At 39.6% G+C, this 16,507-nt stretch overlaps 3 protein-coding genes across 5 annotated transcripts in view; all 3 read right to left on the reverse strand.

Moving 5' to 3' along the window:
- Positions 1-1,605, reverse strand: part of LOC114688538 (zinc finger protein 665-like) — a 107,085-nt gene extending 105,480 nt beyond the window's left edge. Inside the window, 1 exon segment of the mRNA XM_028863116.2 lies at positions 1,588-1,605. The gene's annotated coding sequence lies outside the window, so the exon portion shown is untranslated.
- Positions 1-1,773, reverse strand: part of LOC114688537 (zinc finger protein 54-like) — a 35,463-nt gene extending 33,690 nt beyond the window's left edge. The window contains exon 1 of the mRNA XM_037202593.1: positions 1,588-1,773. Within this exon, the coding sequence (XP_037058488.1) occupies positions 1,588-1,681 (94 nt within the window). The 5' untranslated portion in view covers positions 1,682-1,773. The remainder of the gene's footprint in view (positions 1-1,587) is intronic.
- LOC114688539 (zinc finger protein 54-like) overlaps positions 1-16,507 on the reverse strand; it is a 406,652-nt gene that overhangs the window by 10,621 nt on the left and 379,524 nt on the right. The window contains exon 1 of one of the 3 annotated variants that reach the window (XM_037202726.1): positions 1,544-1,634. The exons of the other annotated variants lie outside the window; for them this stretch is intronic. The gene's annotated coding sequence lies outside the window, so the exon portion shown is untranslated. Of the gene's footprint in view, positions 1-1,543; positions 1,635-16,507 lie in introns of those variants that run through there. 3 annotated transcript variants of the gene reach the window in all.

The following is a 16,507-nucleotide window of genomic DNA, read 5'->3' on the forward strand; positions in this document are numbered from 1 at the left end:
TCAACAGTCCTGCCCAGCTATGACACCTTATGAACCACAACAATGATCTGCACTGCATGATAGCCCTACCGGTGTAAGAGTGGCACACAGACCTTGGTGGTAACCGACAGCTTCTATTTGGATTAAGACCCTCTCAACAAGAGGGAAATCACAGCTAGTATTGGAAACCTAGCTAGTTTCCCTAGCGCTAGTGAAGGCATGGATCTTGAGGGGAAACTACAATCACTATTTTACCAAATCAGCATAATTCCTAACTGCATTTTAAATATTTTCCTTATTCACACAGATAACTGAGTTTTCACCCCTCATGGAAAGTTCTTTTTGGAACACATGGAGATTAAAACAGAAAACCACAATCAGTCAAAATGCAAGTTGTGATGTTCATGCCTCAATGATACATAAGCAACACATCTTCTTCACCTCAGTCAGGCTCAGGGAACACTGAGAAAGAGGGGTGGGAACATTGGAAGAGACAGAAGAAAAGGATGTTTTCTGTGAGATTGTGTTTCCTAGAAATGTCAGAGAAGCTACATGCATGAAATCATACAAACATGGCTGAGTAAACATGAGTTGAACAAGGACAACACCAAGAGACATGGTAATATAGAAGGGAGAAAGCTCACTAGGCCTCAACCCTAGTCAACATCAAGGGATCTGAGAGCTGGAGAAATAGTCTTCCCCAGAGAGAATGCACCATACCAATACCAAATGTTCATCCCTGAAAACATACACACTGAGTAGGTTGTATTTTTGTGTTCAGGAATTGACACAAACATACAACAATGAAAGAAAAAGTTAAGAAATAATAAATGCCTGTGTAAAGTCAAAAATTTGAATCCTCTCAATTAAAAAAATTGTATTTTCTATAACTGCTCTTCACATAATTAAACTTAGTAGGGGGTCTAGAGAGATAGCTCAGTGCTTCAGAGCACCTGTTGTTCTCTTAGAGACCCCTTAACAAAAACCCAAATAGTCAATAAAAATTAGGAGAGAGAGAGAGAGGCAGGCAGAGAGAGAACCAAATTAAAAATCCTTGAGCTAACTAGGACAAAGAAAGATGTTTCACACAGATGGAAGGGAACCTAATATTGTGAAATTTGCAGTATTTCTTGAAGTGGTTTATGTGATCAGTTCAAACTCCATGACATTTAACCTTCCTACAACATACATCATAGAAATAGTAAAGAGAAACCTAGAATTTATATTGACTCAAATTCCCTGGGTACAGAGCAACCCCTGGTAAATGTTACAATGCTGTAGCTACCCCAGTGTGATTCCAGATGACACTGCAGAACCACACAACCGCAGCATCATAGAAACGGGAGAAAACAAAGAAACAGCCCAATGTACTACAGCAGCAGATCCAGAACCTGCCCAGTAGCAATGACCATGTGAATGTCAACAAAATTACACAAACACGTGTTGCAGACAAGGGAAGACATCCACAGCAGAACTTCAGAGCCGGCTTCCTTATGAACATCAGAGAAACTGCTCGCACCCCGGTCCCTCCCCTCCCGTGTCCCAGCCCCGCAGCTCCTCTGACCTGGGAGGTTCCAGGGCCGCCGGGCTGCGGTTCCCGCCACTGCGCTGCTGACTGGTGACTTTCCCAGGCCGCCCCGCGCGGCGACTGCGGCTCCGGGGAGTTTTCAGGTCCCCGAATACCCGGCTGGGTCTTCCTCATGCACTTCCGGAACACGCCATTCCCCGAGTCCAACACGGAATGGTGGAATTTCCTGTCCCTTCAGCCTGGTTCCTTGGAGCCGCACCACCTGGCCCCGCCCAATACACCCCGCTTCCGGTTACGTGTTCCCTATAAGCCCGCCTACCGCGGGCTCCCCCCCCATCCCCCTTGTTTCCCAGTTCTACCCTGCTGTTTCTCCCCCCACCCCCCAACTCCGCTAACGGGCGGAGGTGTTCCCAGCCCTTCCAGACCCGTCTGTCCCACTCCATCTCAGGCTGCCTTCCACACAGCTCCAGCTGTCAGGCTGCCCTGCACCCGCTCTGCACAGCCTCCCCACATGCTCGCTGCCAGCCTGGACCAGAACTGCATCTAGGAGGACGCTGCACCCCGGTATCTGATCCCCACAGTGAATCTGAACCCTTCGGATAAAAGACAGGCAGCCTAACCTCGATTTGACTACCAGCCTTCTGGGCTACATACTTAGACCAAAGGATAACAGGGTAAATTCAGAAGGCAGCGTCCCATCGCTGACGTGACAAGTCCAAACTAAATACTACTTGGGGAGGGACATTATAGGAACTTGAATCTTGAAAAGGAATAGGTTGACTCAAGAAGTCAGTGGTTTGCTGGGCGGTGGTGGCGCACACCTTTAATCCCAGCACACGGGAGGCAGAGAGGCAGGCGGACTTCTGTGAATCCGAGGCCAGCCTGGGCTACAGAGTAAGTTCCAGGAAAGGCTCCAAAGCTACACAGAGAAACCTTGTCTCAACCAAAAAACAAAACAAAACAACAAAATAAAAACAAACAAACATACCCAAAAAAGAAGTCAGTAATCAGCCCATTGCGAAAAGCCCAGGGCTGAGTTCATCACGCACTGTACTGCTGCTCTCACTACTAGATGGTCTCGTCATTTTACTATCTCAGAAACAAGTTAGTCTGTGACTCATGCTAAAGGTGATTTGAGATAAAACATAGAAAAATTATTTGGAGAAAAAAAATGCAATGGTGAATGCACAGACTCTGTCCCAGATGCTGAAAATGACTAAGGTACATGGACCCAGCCCTAAAAACATCAGTTACACCAAACTGTCTATGACTATGGGAACATTGAGGAAGAGGAGGAGGAAGGGGAGTAAGAAGGGAAAGAGGAGGAAGGGCTAAGACATGCCACCCAGGTACTGCAATCAGTAACCAACAGCAACTGTACTGACCTGCATGGACTTCACACCAGACCACAATCAGTTTAGGAAAAGGAAAAGGTTCACGGGGCCCCAGACTCTACCTCTCAGTGTTGGTTCTGGGTGGATTGTAGGAGAAGAATCACTGCCTTTAGGGCCAGTCCTCTGCTGAGCCCACCAGGCTCCAACACATAGCTCCAAACCCACTGTCTCACAGATGGCCCTGGTTAATCTCAGTGGGTCCCAAGAAAAATGAATCGAAATGAGCACAATACAGAGATTAGCTGGAATTGTGGACCAGGATAGTAGAGAGGTAGGAGGTGAGAGTAGGAGTGTTTGAAGCGCGCGCGCGCACACACACGTACAGAGTGTGTCTGTATACATGTGTGTGTGTGTGTGTGTGTGTGTGTGTGTGTGTGTGTGTGTGTGTGTGTGTTTGTAAAAGATAGTAATAGATTTTTTTTTTTTTTTTTGAGACAGAGTTTCTCTCTGAAACCCTGGCTATCCTGGAACTCGCTTTGTAGACCAAACCATCCTGGAAATCTCAGAAATCGGCCTACCTCTGCCTCAGGTGTGCTGGGATTAAAGGTGTACCTCACCCTGCACTGCTGAGAAAAAATTTAAAAGACCTTATCAATCTAATTTCTTTTTGGTTGTAATATTATCTGTGGGTTTTTCTTTGTTTGTTTTGGCTTGTTTTTTTGGTTTTTTTGAAACAGGTTTCTCTCTGTAACCCTGACTGTCCTAGAACTCCCTTAGCAGACCAGGCTGTCCTCATTGAAATCCACCTATCTCTGCCTCTAGAATGTGGTATGTGCCACCGTGCTTGGCTCATGATCTGGTATAATATCAGGTAATACTAAGAGTCAAGAAGTCTTTCTTTTTCATGTCAAGAAGTATTTTAAATAGCTTTGCTGTTATTTCTTCTTTGGAGTTCTGATGGAATCCTGTCAATCTGGTCCTGATGTTTTCTTAAGGGGACCTTTTATAACTGCTTCAGTCTCATTGCTACTAGTAGTTCTGTTTACATTATTTATTTCATGTTGTTGAAATCTGGTATGTTTTATGCACATGGAAACTCATCTATTTCAATTAGAGTTGCCAATTTAGTGTAATAGAAGTCTTTAATGTGAATGAAGAAGAGATCCAGGTGATCACTTATTTCTGTCAAGTAAGCTGTGCAGCTACCTTGGGCAATTGTCAGGCCGGGTAGTAGTGGCACAGTTCCTTAACCCCAGCACTACTGAGGCAGAGGCAGGTGTATCTCTATAAATTAATGGCCAGCCTGGTCTATAGAATGGGTTCCAGGTCAGCCAAGGCTACATAGCAAAACCCTGTCTCAAAAAACAAAACAAACAAAAAGACTTAATGGCAAAAAGTAATGTATAGTCTGGTAAGGTCATGCAAGCCCTTTAACCCTACACTCAGGAGGCATGGGCAAGGGGAACTCTGAGTTCAAGGCCAGCAAGCTCTACATAGTGAGTCTCAGACAGCTGGAAATACAGAGATCTTGTCTCAATATAAATTAAATTGCTCCCTGAGGAATTGCTTTCATGATACCAGAAGCACCATGCAAGCTTCCAAAAGAGGGAGCCAACCAACAGTCCTAGCCAGCTATGATGCCTATGAACCACATCAACTATCAACTTGGCACAATAGCCCTAAGGATGTGGCAGTGGCAAACATACCTTGGTGGTAACCAAGATTTCTTTCACTGGACTTAAGACCCTCTTAACAAAACAGAAACCATGACTGGTACTTGAAATCTAACTACCTACTGGTGCTGGTGAAGTCATGAATCCTGGAGGACAAGAAAGAACCACCATTTTACCAAGCTATCATAATCCCTACAAATAACTAAACATATTTCCTTGTACCCACAGGTAAGCTTAGTTTTCAGCCCTCATTCAGGAAACATTTCTTCTCATTAGACAGACACCAGTACAAAAATCCATACCTAATCAAAATGCAGAGTTTTTAGGGATAACAATTGTATTGTAGATTATGAAGTTTGTTCTGTAAATATGGGCTTTTATCTTTCTAACAGTGTTATGCAAATAAATCAGTATACATTTCAAAGTCAGCAAAGCTATTACAATAAACAAAATTATAAATAATTACAAAAGCAAGGAACCAATCAAAATGATTCCTGGGATAAAATGAGGCTACAACATCTGCAAGATGTTCTATAACATCCATTCTGTTACTTCAGGCAGCTTCTTTGAAAATGTTTCTATAATTTCTTTCTGCAAATTATAAATCATTTGAGAAGAATTAGGATGACCCAACAAATGCATCTTAACTTTTTCCAATCATATTTGCTGTCATTTAATCTTAAAGGCGTTATACAATAAGAAGTAATTTTCCAATTTCATTTCAGTTTCATTTGTTCTCTTAATAATTCTAACTGATCTTCACTGAGTACTATAACCTGTCTCAATTCAGCTATTTCATCACTATTTCCCTATCTATCTTATTTTGTTGAGCCCAAAGTTTGTAAGAATGTACATGCCAGTCTTTAACAAATTCAGCAGTTTGAAATTTTTTTTATGAAGAGTAACTACAGCTGTGGTAGCAGTAGCAGTTAATGTGGTGGTTTCCAGGACCTCAGCAATTATCAATCCTAGCATCCATTGTGTTCTACTTAATATTCTTTCAGGAAGCTCACTAGCATCATCACAAGTGAGTCTTGCCATGGTCTCGACATCCTCACCGGTATACAGACTGCTGGTCTTACTCTGAGAGTATAGAAACTTTCAAAAGTGACATCTGAAGACATACTAGCAATTGACACAGGCGTGAAGAGTACATGATGTACAAGTGATGCTGTCTGCCTCAAAATCTTTGTATTTTCTTTTTCAGCCATGCTGTCCATATCAGCAGCCAAGGCTTCCATGCGACCTCCCTTTCTCATGTCAAATTTTAATTAGTTTTGATGGGAGCTACAGTTTTTATTCTCCTGTAGAAGCAAAAGCATAGCCTCTACCCCATCATAATACCTTCCCTGATTTCCATTCTGATATTCCATCCTTGCAATACACAGGGTGATTTAACTCAATATTTTTTCTATAACCCAATGTTTTTCAGCAGCTGTTGTTCCTGTTTCATTAGCATTAAAAAAATTTGAAGTTATTAAGCAATTGTTCAATCTGTCTCTGGGGATCCTTATTTTTTCTCCCTTTTGTTTTAAAAGCATCTCTTTTAATGTATGATTAGATCTTTCTACAATTGCTTTTCCTGTAGGATTATGAGATATACCTGTAATATGTTTTATGTTATATTATGTAAAAATTATTTTATTTATTAGAAACATAAGCTGGTGCATTATCAGTTTTAATTTGTAATGATATTTCCATAACAGCCATTGTTTATAATAAATGTGTAATTACAGAATCTGCCTTTTCAGAGCTTAAGGCAGTTGCCCATTGGCACCCAGAATAAGTATTAATAGAATGATGTACATGTTTTAGCGTTCCAAATTCTGTTTAATGAAATACATCCATTTGCCAAATTTCATTTCTTTGTTCACCTTTAGGATTATTGCTTGCAGGTAAAGAATTTGATTATATAAGGAACAATTAGGACAATTTTTTTTGTATTTCTCTAGCTTGCCATGTCACTGAGAAACTTTAAGTCTTTACTATTAATGTAATACGTTTCATGAAGTTTCAGTGCTTCTAACACATTCCTATTATTAATTGATCTGTTTTATCATTTCTTTGTGTCAGTGGTCCTAGAAATCTAGTATGAGAGTGAATATGAGTTATATACAAGGGATAATTTCTGTCTCTAATTACCTGTTGTATCATGAACATGTTAAGCAGTTTCTGTATATAAACAACTTTGCATATTGAGAATCAGTAATTATATTGAGAGTTTCAGGAAAATCTAATAATACTGTAAGAATTACATAAAATTCTAATATTTGAACAGAAGAACAGGGACTTTGAACTACTTTACTTGTGTTGCCTGATTTATGACCTGCCATTCCTAATTTATTTTCATCAGTGTAAACTGTTAAAGCTCCATGTATTGGTGATTTTTTTCAATATTCATGGGAGAATCCATTTTGTCCTTTTCATAGCTTAAAGTCTTTTGCTTTTGGGATATTTATTGCTAATTTCTTCCAAGTAATTACTACAAGCTCTCTGCTAGTTATTGTCAATCATCCATAATTGTATAATTTGAGCCTTTGTATATGGGACTACAATCTCTGCTGGATTGATTCTTTTCAATAGATAAAATCTTATTCTGACTTTAATGATTAATTCAGAAACTTATTTTATATAGATTCTTGATTTTTAAATCCATCTATGTGCTAAAAAATCCATTCTAAAATATTATCTTCTCTTTGCAAAACTATCCCAGTAGGAGAATGAATGGAGGGTAAAATAATTAAAATTCAGTCAAGTTTAGTATCTAACTTGTCCTCATAGGCATCTTGTAATCTCTGTTCTACCTAGACCATTTCCTTTTGTGCTTCAGTTGTTAATTTTCACGGACTGTTTAAATTTGAATCATCTTGCAGGGTTTGAAACAAATTACTTAATCATGGAGTTATTCCAATAGTAGGACATAACCAGTTAACGTTTTGCAATAATTTTTTGAAAGTCATTAAGAGTTTTTAACTTACCTCTTCTAATTTGAACCATTTGTGGTTGACTTTTTTGTTGGCTCAATTTAAATCCTAAGTAAAGAACTTCCTTTCTGTATTTAGTCAGGTACAATATGTAGTCTGCAGTAAGATAAAATCGTTTTTTTTTTTCATTAAACATTTTTCTAAGGTACCTATATCAGAATCAGCCAATAAAATATCATGTATGTGCCGGGTGGTGGTGGCGCACGCCTTTAATCCCAGCACTCGGGAGGCAGAGGCAGGCGGATCTCTGTGAGTTTGAGGCCAGCCTGGGCTACCAAGTGAGTTCCAGGAAAGGCACAAAGCTACACAGAGAAATCCTGTCTCGAAAAACCAAAAAAAAAAAAAAAAAAAAAAAAAAAAAAAATCATGTATGTAAAGGTAAGTAATGGATTGAGGAAATAGTTTCTGAATTATTTCTAGTGGTTGTTGTACAAAATACTGACATAAGGTTGGGCTATTTAACATTCCTTAAGGAAGAATCTTTATAGGTTTAGCATTATTATATGTGGGTACAGCAAAAGCAAATTTTTCTCTGTCTTTTTCTTGCATGGGTGTAGGAAAAAAAAATCTTGAAAATGAATAACTATAATAGGCCAATCTCTGGGCAGTATAGAAGGTAAAGGAATTCCAGACTGCAAAGAATCTGTAGACTAAATTACTTTATTTACTGTTCTTAAATATTTCAATGTTTTCCATTTTCCAGGTTTCTTTTTTTATTACAAATACATGAGACTTCCAAGAACTAAGAGACTCCTCAATATGTTTAGCATCCAATTGTTCTTGCATTAGTTGCTCCAGTGCCTGTAATTTTTCTCTTGTTAAAGACCACTGCTCTATCTATATTAGCTTATTGTTAAGCCATTTTAAAGGCAGGGCAGTTGGTAGATTATTAGCAGTAGCCCCCAGTCTAAATCTGTAAAGCCAATTCCTGCTTTGTCCTGCTTATGGACAACCTATATAGTTCCTTGATAGTTTTTTTCCAATATCTTTTTCCAGGAATGTAACTGATTTTAATTATGATTTTTTTCTTTTTTTATTTTATAATTTAATTTAATTTTACATATCAGCCATGGATTCCCCTGTCCTCCCTCCTCCTCTGACCCCCGCCGCCCTCTCCCCAACCCGCCACCCCATTCCCATCTCCTCCAGGGCAAGGACTCCCCTGGGGATTCAGCTCAGCCTGATAGACTCAGTCCAGGCAGGTCCAGTCCCCTCCTCCCTTCACCCAGGCTGAGCGAAGTGTCCCAGCATAGGCCCCAGGCTCCAAACAGCCAGCTCATGCACTAAGGACAGGTCCTGGTCCCACTGCCTGGGGGCCTCCCATACAGTTCAAGCTAATCAACTGTCTCACTTATCCAGAGGGCCTGATCCAGTTGGGGGGTCCTCAGCTATTGGTTCACAGTTCATGTGTTTCCACTAGTTTGGCTAGTTGTCTTTGTAGATTTTTCACCAATTCCCGTTTTCATTTGTATTCTTCATTCTAGCCTTCAGCATCTGAAGTGTCCAAGATGCCTTGGCTACTTGTAGGTCACTTTCTACCTGAGACCATGTTTGCTGTGTGCAGGCTGAGTCTTCCTGAGCCAGCAGAGTCTTCCTGAGCCAGCAGACTTCCAGTCACTATCTACTTCAAGCTTTTCTGTAATCGGGTTCCTCCTTCTCCGATGCTCCTTTGAACCTTGGGTGCTTACATTTGGTAGACAGTATTTGCTGTCTTTCCAGCGGAGTCTGTGCCTGAGACTTGAATTTTATTTTTCTTGATCATGTGGGAAGCCTTGTTGAAGATGGTGACATTTAAGCAGCTCTTACCCACCCTATCCAGGTGCCACATGCACTCACTGTTTGCAGGTAACTCAGTGGGCTTGCCTTGAAGGTTTCGTCTCTGTGCAAGAGCTGCTGAATATTGGCTATTAGGTGTGTTCCTTGGGCATTTGAGTCTGAAAGAAAGATGCAGCTGTTTGCCAGAACTCAGCACTCCACTCTACATCAGCCATGTGGCCATGATGGCTTTCTCACAAGTGATATTCTCTAGTTTAAAGGATAATTATGTTGGGCTACAGATTTGCTATTTCCAAGGATGACTTGGAGTTCATCACTAATCACTTGATTTGAGTAACCATCCCAACATCAACCATCTATTGAAAAAAGAAACTCTTCAAAGAATGACTTCTCACTCTGTAAGAAATAAGCTAGAAACAGCAAAGTAAAAAAACTCTAATGGCTGATACTGAGATTAAATTGTGTTCAATATGGGATCTAGTGGCTTACTGCAAAAACCAGACCCGGAGAGCTGTAGAATTACACATATGCTCACCATCAAAATAACTTACATGAAACTGCTTCTGGCATAGATCAAGAGGTTAAGATTAAAAAAATAAAAATAATGGATTGAACCTGCATGTTCCATTGCTCACAAACTTGCACACACTATTGTTGTGCAAAAAAAGACAACTGCAGCAAAGAAAAATGGCCCTTTTGCAAACAAGGCTAAAAGTAACCCCAAAAAGAAAAAAAAATAACATGCATATATGTATAAAGTGTTACTATTAAACACAATGCTATCTCTGGGGGGGGAATTAACTGCATAGGTTAAAAAACAAAAACAAAAAACCATGTGCAACATCTTAAGCCAGTAAAGCACCAAAAAAATTTAAAAACCCACCAAAAGCACTTTTCATAATGATTAACATAGAAGCACAAAATATCGACGATAAGTCAGGAAGCAATTACCTGGACAGATACAATGTCCACTGTTGAAAGAATTTTTCTTCAATTTAAATGTCTTTTCTCATGTCTAAAGAAACCTTAAAGTGCTAACTTTACTTATATAAAGCAAGCAAATTCTTCAAGTAATTTGCTATGCCAATTTTTATCAGTCTAAACAAGGAACTAAAAATAGCAAGTGAAGTGAAAAGAGCAGAACACACAACTGGTTCCACACAGGTAGACACCCCGGAGAATGTCACCTACCATCCCGCCTTTCTTCACTGCACTGCACAAGCTAACAGATTAAGTATCTGTTTTCTTACATTAACTCCCTAGGATTTGCTAAGGTTTTTGCAAGTCACTAGGTAACACGTACAGTCCTAAGGAAATAATGTCACTTAAAAATCAGCACTGGACACTAATTAAAGCGAGCTTGTGTGTGTCTACTGCCTTAAACTAAAAGTGAGGCATTGCTTACAAACTGTGACAAGCCGCCCTCCACCGGCCGGCTCACTACTCCTGCCCCTCGGCTGCTTTTTCAAGGAAGTATACATTAACCAGATGGTGATTGAGGTGCTTGCTGTAATCCTTTTCCTTTCTGAAAGACTGATCACAGAAAATACAAACAAACTCTCTCTCGGTTATTTTAACTGCCAACCCCTCCTTCCCACTTTTTGAACTTGCTTCTTGTGGCACTGGCCGAGACCCATGCAGCCCAGAATCATCACTTCCCTCGGACATATTATCACTCAGGTCACTTCCATCATGGCTGTGGATGCCTTCGTCTTCATCAATGTCCGGTGTGGTGGTATTCTAATTGTACTGAAATGTGATTTTGATTGTATGTTAATAAATAAAGTTGCCCGGGGGTCAGAGCTATTAGAGCCATAGACAGAGTGTGGCGGTGGTGGCACACGCCTTTAATCCCATAGATCTCTGTGTGTTCAGGGATACAGTCAGCATTGGAGACATATGCCTTTAAGACCTAGGGGGCTGTACATTCAGACAGTGACGAGGCAGTCATGTGTTTGGGTTTACAACCAATGAGAAGGCAGAACAACATACTATAAAAAAAATGAACAGACTAGATATAGCTCTCTTTTGGGAAGCTGGGACACCGCAGGCGGAAGGGTGAGATTTTAGCTCTGAGCTCTGACCTCTCAGCTTTCTCTTTTACATTGTTTCTGTGTTTCTTATTTAATAAGACTGTTGATTACATCAATATCTGGCGCCCAACCTGACAAGAATCCATTAAAAACCACTTGGCTTGGTGGCAGGTCCGCTTTCCCACAAGGGCGGCAGGCGGCCAGCAGCCGGCAGCGGCAGGCTGCGACAGGAGCCGGTCGGCTTCTTAGTCTGAGCGGCGGGTTCTTAGCCTGGGTCTAGGTCTGCTTGACCTCAGGCTGGACTATTGGTGAGCTGCTTGTTTAAATCCTGCTTGCTTAAAGCCGGTGTTACAGGTGTTACAAACAAATCAGACCTGCCCTGCCAAACAGGGCCCTGCCTGTAAAGCCAACGCACGTGGTCGGAGCTTAAGGAAGCCAGACCAAGCCTTGACTCAGCACAAGAGGGAACACGTGGCTGGATTTAAGCTTTAGCCAGCTACGCTTTCTTGTGCGTTCTCTCTCTCTCTCTGGATTTACACCTGGACACTAGGTGGCTGCTTTGAAAATCCCCTCGGATTTCTACTGTTCTACGCAGATTTGGTAAGTCATAACATATCAGATATTTTAAAGGAAACTATCTAAAAGAGAATTTTTTCCACATTAAAAAACAAATGGGTTTTATGTGTACATTGGAAGAAAATTGGTTTTTGTTCAAAATTTTAGGCAGTCTGACAATGGAACAACTATATAATGTTAGTATTGGTGGAATTATGCAGCTTATCACTATGCTAATCCACATTTTAATATTTAAAAAGATAGTCAATTTAAGTGCCAGGATAACAGCTTTAGAAGAACTTGTTAAACCTGTAAAAATTCAGACAGAAGAAATTAACAGTGAAGTTGTTTCAAGTCAGGATCATAAGGTTGCAGAAAGAAAGCCTGTTTTCACACAATCACCCTTAATTTATCCTCTAACCGTACAGCAGATGCCTGATCAAATGGCTACACAAAATATTTGGGCTCCAATTGAAATGTTGGATTTAAAAAGGTTTAAGGAGGCAATAGTATCTTATGGCATGCATTCCCCATATGTAAAGCAAATGTTAAACTCTTGGTCAACATATAATAGGATAGTACCACAGGACTGGCGGGACCTTGCACAAGGTGTTCTGGAACCCAGCCAGAGACTTCAATTTCTGACCTGGTTTAAGGAGGAGGCTAAAAACATAGAAAAACAATGGAGGGATAAAGGAATACAAGTTTGCCAGGATCAGCTTATTGGAGAAGGCCAATATGCTTCAGTACAAACACAATGTTTATATGATGTCCAAACCCTAATTTTATGTCGAACGGCAGCCTTGAATGCATGGGACAGAGTTGAGGAACCAGGAAAAAAATCTGAGTCATTTACAAAGGTGATGCAAGGCCCAAAAGAGTCTTTTACAGATTTTTTGCAAAGACTGGCTTCAGCAGTAAAGAGAATGGTCTCAGATTCAGAAGCTGGTAAGGCAATAATTGAATCTTTGGCCTTTGAGAATGCGAATGCAGCATGCAAAAGAATAATCAGGCCATTAAGGGCAAGATCTGCACCTATGGAAGATTGGATTAGAGAAACAATTAATGTTGAGGCTGATGAGCATGATGATACGTGGATAGGAGAAGTAATTTCAAAAGGTTTGAGGAGTGTTAGATGTTTTGGATGTGGAAAGTAAGGACATTTGAAAAGGGACTGTAGACAGGTCATTCCGAGAAACAATGTTTCTTCAAGGAACAATGGCAACAGAATGCCCTTCCTTCTGGAGTATGCAGAAGGTGTGGTAAGGGAAAACACTGGACCAATGAATGTAGATCAACAAAAGACAGACAGGGTAATCCTTTACTTCAGTCTTCGGGAACCTCCCAGAGGGGCCTCAGGCAGGCCCCAAGTGCAAATCCAGTTCAAACCTTTCCTGCAGCCATAGAGGAAATCCCTGCTCTGAGCGATTAAATAACCAAATGCCTATAGGAATAAATCATGCTGGTCAGGATGATGAAACAGAGAGAATAGAAAATTCAGGAGAAAACATAAAGAAAATTTTTTGGCAAACTTCTATTAATGAACAAAGACCAAAATTAACGATAAAAATAAATGGTGTTTTGTTGTCTGGTCTGGTAGACACAGGTGCGGACGTTACCATAATTGCACCAGAATTTGGCATCCAACTTGGCCTCTTCAGGAGGTAAACATTCAACTGTTAGGAATTGGTACATTATCTCAGGTGAAACAGAGTGCAAGATGGCTGGAATGTATAGGTCCAGAAGGACAGAGAGGAAAATTAAAACCATATGTGGCTAACATAGCTATGAACCTGAGGGGTCGAGACTTGTTGCAACAATGGAATACTCAGATCAACATCCCTCCAATCTCAGAAACAAATCATAAACTAGCACATGTTACTGAGAGAAATATTAGAAGATATTGTTCTAATGAGTGGTCACCAGCCATCCATATTATACAAGAACAGGGCACAATAACTGATGATCTTCCAAAGACACCAACAGCTCTACCTTTAAAATGGTTAACAGACAAGCCTGTATGGGTCCAGCAATGGCCTTTAACAACAGAGAAACTCCAGGCTTTAGAGGAGCTGGTAGAAGAACAGTTAAATGCTCAGCATATTGAAGAATCAGCCAGCCCTTGGAATTCTCCTGTATTTGTTATTAAAAAGAAATCTGGTAAATGGAGAATGGTAACAGACCTTAGAACAATTAACAAAGTAATTCAGCCAATGGGCTCTCTACAATCTGGGATGCCTTTGCCCACTCTGTTACCAAAAGGATGGCCTCTCATAGTTATTGATTTAAAAGACTGTTTCTTTTCAATACCCTTATAAGAAGAAGACAGAGAAAGATTTGCTTTTACAGTGCCTACTTATAATAATTCTCAACCAGTTAAAAGATTTCAATGGAGGGTCCTCCAACAGGGAATGTTGAATAGCCCAACTCTGTGCCAATACTTTGTACAACAGCCATTGGAAGTGATACGTAAAAAATTTCCTAAATCTAAAATTTATCATTATATGGACGATATTTTACTAGCTGACTCAAATGCAGATACTTTAGAAATAATGTTTGAAGAAGTAAAGAAAATTTTGCCTTGCTGGGGATTACAAATTGCTCCTGAAAGATACAAAGAGGAGATTCTATTAATTATTTAGGATATAAAATAGAGCTACAAAAAATTAGACCCCAAAAGGTGCAAATTAGGAGAGATAGACTACAGACTCTTAATGACTTTCAAAGATTATTTGGAGATATTTCTCATCTACAAACTAGTGTTGGGGTAAAAAAATGATGAACTGACTAATTTGTTCAAAACCTTAGAAGGTGACAAGGACTTAAATAGTCCAAGAGAATTATCACCTGAAGCTGAGAAAGAATTAGCCTTGGTAGAAAAGAAAGTGCATGAAGGACACGTGGATCGTATTGATCCAAAGATGGATTGCATTTTGGTTATTTTACCTTCTAGGCGTTCTCCTACTGGAATATTAATGCAGAGGAAAGATATTATATTGGAATGGATATTTTTACCAAATAAACCAAATTAAAAATTAAAAACTTATGTGGAAAAAAAATCTCTGACTTGATTTACAAAGGAAAATTGAGACTTCATCAATTAGCAGGCATAGGCCCAGCAGAAATTGTCGTACCATTAACTAAGGAGGACATTGAAAAATTATGGACAGAAAGTGAACCTTGGCAAAGAGCTTGCAGTAATTTTTTGGGAGAAATTAACAGCAAATATCCCAAAAGCAATAGAATTGATCTTATAAAGAGAGCTGATTGGATCTTGCCTCGAATTGTATGGCAAAAACCATATCTGGAGTTCGTACATTTTATACAGATGCCAACAAAGAAGGAAAGGCAGGTTACAAATCAGAAAATTTAAGTAAAGTGGTTCAAAGTCCGTATAATTCCGTTCAAAAATCAGAATTGTATGCTATTCTGTTGGTATTAATGGATTTTTCAGAACCTCTCAACATAGTAACTGACTCTCAGTATGCTGAAAGAGTGGTGTTACATATTGAGACTGCAGAATTTATCCCTGATGCTTCAGAATTAACTTCACTATTTATTCAATTACAAGATACAATCAGGAAAAGGAATCATCCTTTATATATAACTCACATTCGATCCCATATTGGTCTGCCAGGTCTAGCACAAGGCAATGATGAGTTTGATAAATTATTGATAGGAAATGTGCTGGAGGCCTCAGAATTTCATAAAAAACATCACGTCAATAGTAAAGGTTTAAAAAAGGATTTTTCCATAACCTGGCAACAAGCCAAAGAAATAGTAAAGAAATGTCCTACTTGTTCCTTCTACAATCAAACGCCATTACCAGCAGGATGTAACACAAAGGGTACTCAGAGAAATGAAATCTGGCAGATGGACGTGTTTCACTTTGCAGAATTTGGAAAATTGAAATATGTACACCACACTATCGATACTTATTCAGGATTTCAATGGGCAACTGCTTTGAGTTCTGAAAAAGCTGATTCTGTAATCACTCATTTCCTAGAAGTTATGGCCATCATGTGTTATACCTGCACAAATCAAAACTGACAATGCTCCATCATATGTCTCTGTTAAAATGAAACAGTTTTTTGCTTATTACAATATAAAGCATATTACAGGCATACCACCTAATCCTACAGGTCAAGCAGTTATAGAAAGATCAAACAGAACTCTAAAGGATATGCTAAATAAACAAAAATGGGTAACAAAAACTCCAGAAATAGACTGCATAATGCTCTTCTAACTTTGAATTTTCTGAATGCCAATGAGAAAGGAACAACAGCTGCAGAGAGACATTGGATAATAGAAAAAAACTACAGAATTAAATCAGCCTATATACTTTAAGGATGTGCTGACCTCAGAATGGAATCCAGGGTATGTATTACATTGGGGACGAGGTTTTGCTTTTGTTTCTACAGGAGAGATAAGCTGTGGGTACCATCAAAATTGATAAAGGTTCGATTTGAACAAGAGGGACCTCTTAATTAGAGGAGGTGATAGTTCATCAACCAACATGAACATCCATTTAAACTAACTTGTATCAATAACACATGCCTTTTCATTTAATCAGATAATAATTGTCAAAAGGAAACATCCCAAAATTAGTCTTGGGGAAAGGTTTTTGTTTTTGTCTTTTAGAGAA

Source organism: Peromyscus leucopus, chromosome 1 (assembly GCF_004664715.2).
Source record: "Peromyscus leucopus breed LL Stock chromosome 1, UCI_PerLeu_2.1, whole genome shotgun sequence".
NCBI classification, from domain to species: domain Eukaryota; kingdom Metazoa; phylum Chordata; class Mammalia; order Rodentia; family Cricetidae; genus Peromyscus; species Peromyscus leucopus.